We start from the raw sequence: 7,889 nt of genomic DNA, 5'->3' as shown, positions 1-7,889 counted from the left end.
TGGCATATTTGTAAAAAAACAGAATACATATAATTTCAATTGTGTTATTATATACTTTTCAAAAGACCAGGGACAGAGTTAGTAACTGATAACTCCAGGAAGTTGTATTAAAAGTCACTGTTATCCTTGGCTTTTTTCTCTTTATATTTGGGATTTGCACTCTGAAAAATTAGACTAGGCTAAAACTTCCACGTTAAAAATATTTATTGAGTAGACAGCAAATGTGGTGATATTGCCTCTCAAAGGCATTCATCAAAATCCATGAGTATCACTTGATTTAGTGCTCCAGTTCTTTATTTCTTTTTTTTTAAATTGAAGTGTAGTTGATTTACAATGTCATGTTAGCTTCAGGTGTACAGTATAGTGAGTCAATTATAACTGAATACATGCATATGTTCAGTTAACTGAATATATGTGTGTGTGTGTGTATGTGTGTGTATTCTTTTTCAGATTTTTTCCCTTATAGGCTATTACAAAATATTGAGTATAGTTCCCTGTGCTATACAGTAGGTTATCTATTTTATATACAGTGTATATGTTTGGGGGTTTTTTTGTTGTTGTTTGTTTGTTGGCTTTTTAGGGCTGCACCCGAGGCATATAGAAGTTCCCAGGCTAGGGGTCTAATTGCAGCTACAGCTGCAGGCCTACGCCACAGCCACAGCAACTTGGGATCTGAGCCACATCTGGGACCTACACCACAGCTCATGGCAATGCCAGATCCCCAACACATTGAGGGAGACCAGGGATTGAACCCGCATCCTCATGGATCCAAGTTGGGTTCCCTAATCACTGAGCCACCAAGGGAACTCCTACAGTGTATATGTTAATCCCAACCTTCTAATTTATTCCTTCCCCTCCCGTTGCCCTCTGGTAACCCCCAGTACCTTCTTTTAGCATCTGAATTCAATATAGGAATTGTCCACAATTCACATATTCTGAAGGAGATATTCTGTAACACTAAGGCTGTAAAATGCAGAAGAGGAAACTTCATTCGGACTTCTACTCAACAAATATTTATATACAGATACAGTAAGATAGCAAAGTGAATTGAGCAGTTTTACTCTCAAATTTGCCTGGATTCAAAAACCACTTTCCTACTATTGATCCTTGGGATTATAAACAAGTTCTCACCCACTCTGAGTCTCAGTTTCATCAACGAGAATACTTTCATATAAAGTTGGAATGAGAATAAAATTCAGGGACACAGTTAAAATGCCAGAACATTAATCAATGTGGCTTAAGTTCCTCAACTTTTGCCCCCACCTCTTGCTTCCCTTTGTACCCTGTAAAAGATTGACTGGGAATCTGGAATTAATAGATGCAAACTATTGCATTTGGAATGGATAAGCAATGAGATCCTGCTGTATAGCACTGGGAGCTCTACCTAGTCATTTACGATGGAGCATGACAAGGTGAGAAAAAAGAATGTATACATGTATGCGTGGTTGGGTGAACTTGCTGTAGAGTAGAAAATTGACAGAACAGGGAGTTCCCATCGTGGGGCAGTGGTTAACGAATCCGACTAGGAAACATGAGGTCGCGGGTTCAGTCCCTAGCCTTGCCCAGTGGGTTAATGATCCAGCGTTGCTGTGAGCTGTGGTGTAGGTCTCAGACGCGGCTCGGATCCCACGTTGCTGTGGCTCTGGCGTAGGACAGTGGCTACAGCTCCGATTTGACCCCTAGCCTGAGAACCTCCATATGCCGCGGGAGCAGCCAAGAAATGACAAAAAGACAAAAAAAAAGAAAAAGAAAAGAAAAGAAAATTGACAGAACACTGTAAACCAGCTATAATGGAAAAAATAAAAAATCATTATAAAATAAAAAAAAGAATGCTTTCAATGAAAAGTGGCTTAAATAGGAAGAAGTCCTGGGGCAGAGCAGCCCCAGTGGTCAACACAGACTTTAGCGACACAATCTGTTTGCTTTGCCAACCTTGGAGGATAGCTCCCCTCATGGTCACAAGGTGGCTGCAGCAATTCCAGGCATCACATCCATTCATGACAGCATCACAAAGAAGAAAAACCTTCTTCCTCCTAGGTCTCTCTCCTAGAAGCAATGAAATCTCTCTCAGGAGCCCCTAGCATATCTCCTCTCATGTATCAGAGATCAAAATATGTCACATGCCCACACCCAATCCAAGCACTATCACTAGCTTAGATCAGAAAGCTTTGGACGGAAAAAAGGACTGGGTTCCCTGAAGCATATCCCAAGGAGGAGCAGTAGATGTCTGGGCAAAAATTGGTGTTCTGAGTGGGGAAAGCTGGGGACAACAGGTGTTGGGGCAGATTATTCAATGCCAAGTCTGCTACATTCTTGGCTCACTCCACATCTCCCAGCTGGTTAACTCAGTCCCCCTTATGAGGAGGACTCAGTCCCCCTTATAACTCAGGAGGAACTGAGTTAACCAGCTGGGAGATAAGGAGTCAGAAGATGGAATGTCAGCAGGCAAACTGTCCAGGGTAGACTCTTAATTGAGGTGAAGGGGGCTGATGACAAAAAAAAAAAAAAGAGGGACAGGGCTCAATAAACCAGCCTGACCTACTTCGCTGTCCTGTCTAGAGCAAGTCCTGCTAGAGTGTAAACTGGGACAGAGTGAAATTGAGAACAAACACAGCCTGTGCTGGTGTGAACAGCGGTGATAACAAATATGGCCTCAATTGAGATGGACTCAGCTGTCTATGCTTAAGTGTTGTGGGTGTCTTTGGAGGAGCAGTGGGCTTTCTGACCGTGCAGATATGGAGAACACAACCCTGAAACTTCTAATCTATCAATGCTTAATACCTACCGTATATCCAACTGTAAACTAACCCCTTCTAATCAATCAACGATTTGACCACCTACCATGTCTCCAACTGTAAACTAACCCTTGAAGAAAATAAAAGACATTTTCTAAGACTCAGAGTCTGTGATCATGAGAGTTTTGCTGTGTTTGGGGGGCTTTTTCACGAAGACAAGATGAACCAGGTGTGCAGGCACATTCTTTCCTGTGACTTCAACAAGAATCGCATCAGCAGCCTGGCCAGAGACAATGTCAAAAAGAACTCTGAGTAGCAAGTGTGGTTGTGGAAAGGAAACAAACTTTGGGGCCAGAAAGACTTAAAGATCTAGCTTGATCACTCCTTAGCAAATTACTTCATCTCTCAGAACCTTAGTTTTCCCAGCTGTGGAATGAGCGTAAAACTCATCTCTTAGCATTCTTATGAAGGAAGCACCTGGTACATTGCACTCAAAATATTAATGTCTTTCCCTTCCCTCTTTTTGTTTATCAAAATTATCAAAGCAAAATCTCTGATACTTGATCTTATATAATAACGTCATGCAGCAAAACATCTCATCCATAGACACCCAAGGCAGGGGAAAAGTTTTGAGTTTTTCTTGCTTTTCAAAGTTAGAAATTCCTATCAAATTTTGGAACTTTTTTCTTAAAATTGTCTTAAGCACAAATTCATACAATTTATCTACATGGGATAAATATTTTTATGTCCTTTATGAACTTCAATTTGTAGTTGTATTTTTTTAACTTTTAAATTAAAAATTCATTAGAAATTCATCTGAGGAAAAGGAAACCTTGAACAGGTGAGGGGGAGGATGTGTGGACTCCTGTAATGTGAGGTGTCCACTTTTTTTTTTTTGTCTTTTTGTCTTTTCTAGGGCCGCACTCGCAGCATATGGAGGTTCCCAGGCTAGGGGTCCCATCAGAGCTGTAGCCGCCAGCCTACACCAGAGCCACAGCAACATGGGATCCAAGCCGTGTCTGCAACGCTGGATCCTCAGCCCACTGAGCAAGCCCAGGGATCAAACCTGCAACTTCATGGTTCCTAGTCAGATTCGTTAACCACTGTGCCACGACGGGAACTCGCAGAGCTGTCCACTTTTAATTTAGCATTTGAGTTTTCTAGGAAGACTATTATCGCTTATTATACTTTAAAAATAATATTTTTTAATTTTAAAAAACATGACTCTCACTTTAACTTCCCTCAAACCAACCCTGAACAACCAGCAAGCATTATATGTGAAGGAGTGAGGGGCTCCTGAAAGGGCAGGTGTGTAGGATTCTGCTAAGAGGAAGAAGTGACTGGTGTGGTTAAAAGGTAGAGGAAGATGCATATATTTCAAATTACGCCCTTCACCTTCAAAAAAGAAAACACTACTTCTTACTCATTCAATCAAAAGGTTTCCTCCACTCTTTCCCCAGGAGGGAAAAAAGCCGAGATTCTTAGAAAAGAAAAGGAGAAAGGATAACCTAGAAGGGCAGAAATAAAAATGAAAATAGCCATTTGAAAGAGTGGTGGGATGATGGGTGAATTTTTTTCTCATGTCTCATTTCCATCATCATATTTGTGCTGTAGTGAAGATTGACAATCATCTGATGCAAGCCGTGCCCTTTGGGAGGATGTGTATGTGTGTATATATACGTGTGGGTGGGTGTGTGGTGTGTATATGTGGATGTGGATGTGGAATTATGTATTACGTGTGAGTCTGTGTTTGTGGAATGTGGAGACTTCACAGTGTGTGTGGAGTTTGGAGTGAGTGTGTGTCTAACAGGAATATGGATGTGCACAGAGTGTGTGTATGAGAGGCTGTGTGTGAGGAGTGTGAGAAGTGTGGGTGGGTGAACGGGAGTGTGGATGGCGTTTGTGTGGAAAGTGGAGAGGGTGCACAGTGTGGGGTATACAGTTTGGAGTGTGAGAGAGAGTGAGCCTGGATGTGTGCAGAGTGAGCGTGAGGTTGTAAGTGTACAGTGGTGCGTGTGTGAACTTGTGTGTGCAGTGTGCACAGTGGCTGCGGAGCCGGGCGGGCGTGTGTGTGCTGCAGAGCGGCGGAGAGCTGTCTTGGGTGCACCCCCCACCCCGCCCCTCACATCCCCTCCTTTCCCCTCCCAGCCCCTCCCCCTTTCCTCTCCCAGCCCAGCCCCCCCTTCCCCGCCCAGCTCGGTCTGCGGCAGCGGGAGAGCGCGGCGCCACCGAGGCCGTCCCTCTGCGGAAGGCGGCAGGCGAGCGGAGGGAGGGCTGGGCTGGCGTCCGGGCCGGAAGCACGCCGGTCCCGGCGGGGCGGCCGCGGCCATGTGCAGGATGTCGTTCAAGGTGAGCGCCGCGGGCTCCGGGAGGGAGCGCCAGGCGGGCGAACGGCTGAGCTGCGGCGGCGGGGCCGGCCCCCATCGTCTGCCTGGAACCTACGCGGGCCGGCAGGGTGGGGTGGGCGCCGCCCCGGGGCTTTAGGGGGTCGGTGTGTGGTGGGGAGCGGCAGGGCTGGGGTGGCCCCCGTGGTTTGTGGTCTGGTGGTGCGGGCTTCTCCCGAAAGGCTTTCGATTCTTCTGACTGCAGATACGGTGAGCTCCGCCGCGGGGCCAGGGGCGGCGGGGAAGGTCACCGGGGGACGGTCGGGCGGGGGCGGGGAAGAAGCCCTGGGTCGGCGCTCCCCTGCAGCCGCGCCTCGGAGGAACTGGGGCTGCTGCACCGATTCCCGATCCTGCGTCCTGGTTCCCGAACGCCAGCCGCACCACTGCCGCTGCCTCCCCAGAGTACTTTTTTGACACTAAAGCTGAGTAACCAGCGCAGAGTGAAGCTGGCAGTTGATTACCACGCTACAGTGTCCAGAGGAGTCTGAAAAGAGTTTATTAAAGTCATTTCATTTAACCCCCACATCTTAGGATAAAAATGAAGTTTATTCATTTACCTCTGTTGGAAGTTTTAGTAAAAATAACAGCTAAAATGTATTGAGCACTTAAAATGTGCCCACTCAACTAAAGGTGCATCTTCTGAATCCTCAGGAGGACCCACGAGGTGGTACGGTGGTGGCCACCCCCTTTTTTTTTCAAACAAAAAAAGTGAAACATGGAGAAATTAAGTAATTCCTTCCACAGTCGCACGGCCAGTGAGTGAATGGTGTTCAGATTCAAACCCTTGTGTGTCCAGCTCCAGTGTAATCCCATCTTTTACAATAGCTCTTTTAAGCAGAGGAAGGATACGGTGAGATCTGCAGGTTAGAAAGATCTCTGGCAACAGTTTGGAGAAGAAAATAGAGCTGGGGGTCCAGTCAGGATGATGTTGGGATCATCTTGTTAAACGGTACCAGACTAGGGGCACAGGATTCAAGGATGGAAGGAAGTAGACAAAATTTTTTAATCTTCAGAATTCAGTCACTGATGTTTTTCACTGAGTTAGGGGAGGCCAGAGAGGTAAAGACAAAATCTTTAGTGTGGGGGGTTCCCGTGTGGCTCAGTGGTTAACCAATCCGACTAGGAACCATGAGGTTGCGGGTTCGGTCCCTGCCCTTGCTCAGTGGGTTAACGATCCGGCATTGCCGTGAGCTGTAGTGTAGTGCAGACGCGGCTCGGATCCTGTGTTGCTGTGGCTGTGGTGTAGGCCGGTGGCTACAGCTCTGATTCGACCCCTAGCCTGGGAACCTCCATATGCCACAGATGGGCCCAAGAAATGGCCAAAAAAAAAAGTTTGGTGTGGGACTTGAAATGTTCAAGGATAGATGGGAGTCCTTAGAGATGTTGGTTAGACAAATATATGAACTAGAGCCCAGGAGGGTGGCCTAGGCAGGAAATAGAGATGAGATTTAGGAGTAAGCTGTGTTAAATGGTCTTTGAACCCATGGGAATAAATGTGAATGCCCGGTGAGATCATCTAAAGATAGAAAATAAGAGGGCTGAGGACAAAATCTTAAAGATCATCCCTTATGAATGAGCAGAATAAGAGAAGCCCATTGAGAAAATAGAGGAGCAGCCAGGGATGTAAGAGAACAATCAGAGACATGTGCTGTCATTCAGCCAAGAATCTCTAGCCTTTCAATAAAGGTGGAGAAGGACGCAGAGCTAAATTCCACAGAGAAATCAAACAAGCTAAAAATTGAAAAGTGCCCATTGAACTCAATAACAAAATAGACTGGTGACCTTGCTTAGAGCAGTTTCAATGCAGTATTGAGTTCAGAAGCCAGATTATAATAGCTTGAAAAGGGAGTGGTGGGAAACCACAAGTGGAGAGAACTCTTTCAAAAAATTCTGCAAGAAACAGTGGCTGTAGCAGGCAGGAATCCAGACTTGGCCTAGGGTTGTTTGCTTTAAAATGGTAGCATCTTTAAAAGATAATAGACATCTCAACAATAAAAAGACAACCCAGTTTTAAAATGGTCAAATGATCTGAATAGACATTTGCCCAAGAAGATATACAAATGCCCAACAAGCCACTGAAAGGATATTCAACATCATTAGCCATCAGGGAAATGCAAATCAAAACCGCAATGAGATACCATTTCACACCTATTAGGATGATTACGGTCAACAAGACAGACAATGACAAGTGCTGGCAAGGATGTGAAGAAATTGGAACCCTCATACATTACTGGTAGGAATGTAAAACGAAATAGGAATAGAAAACAGTCTGGTCATTCTTCAAAAAGTTAAACATGGAGCATATGACCCAGCAATTCTGCTTCTAGATGTTTATACAAGAGGAATGAAAACATGTGTCAGGAAGTTATATCGCATAGTGCTGAATGCTGGGATGTTCAAGATCAAGTTGCTGGCAGGTACACTGTCTGGTGAGAGCCCTCTTCCTGCCTTGCAGGCAGCCACCTTCTTACTATGTCCTCAGATAGGGGAGAGAGGGAGTTCTGGTGTCTTTTTCTTAAAAGTGCACTAACCCTGTCATGGGGGCTGCACCCTCATGACTTAATCTGAACCTGATTGCCTCCCAAATGCCCCACCTCCAGATATCATCACATTGGGGGTTAGGAGTTCAACACAGGAATTTGGAGAGGGTAGGAAACAAACATTCAGTCCATAATATGGTATATCTATATGATGGAATTTCATACAACAACAAAAGGAATGCAGCACTCGTATATGCAGCAACACGGGTGGACCTTGAAAACATTACATT

General features: G+C 45.2%; 1 protein-coding gene across 8 annotated transcripts in view; it reads left to right on the top strand.

The window, feature by feature from the left end:
- Positions 1-4,522: 4,522 nt before the first annotated feature.
- ANKRD29 (ankyrin repeat domain 29) overlaps positions 4,523-7,889 on the top strand; it is a 57,619-nt gene continuing 54,252 nt past the window's right edge. For 7 of the 8 annotated variants that reach the window (XR_014807751.1, XR_014807750.1, XR_014807754.1 and 4 more), the window contains exon 1: positions 4,934-5,084. Coding sequence is in view for 3 of the 8 variants with exons in the window: in XM_021096184.2 (XP_020951843.2) it covers positions 5,064-5,084 (21 nt within the window). In the remaining 5 variants the exon portion in view is untranslated. Of the gene's footprint in view, positions 5,085-7,889 lie in introns of all 8 variants that reach the window. The other variant, XM_084964382.1, reaches the window with a different exon arrangement.

This window comes from Sus scrofa, chromosome 6 (assembly GCF_054392235.1).
Source record: "Sus scrofa isolate SSC_HxYL_T2T_F1_AM1 chromosome 6, Sscrofa_HxYL_maternal_Yorkshire_Landrace_v2.0, whole genome shotgun sequence".
NCBI lineage: Eukaryota > Metazoa > Chordata > Mammalia > Artiodactyla > Suidae > Sus > Sus scrofa.
The sequence above is the reverse complement of the archived record's forward strand: the minus strand, read 5'-3'. Positions and strand labels throughout refer to the sequence as shown.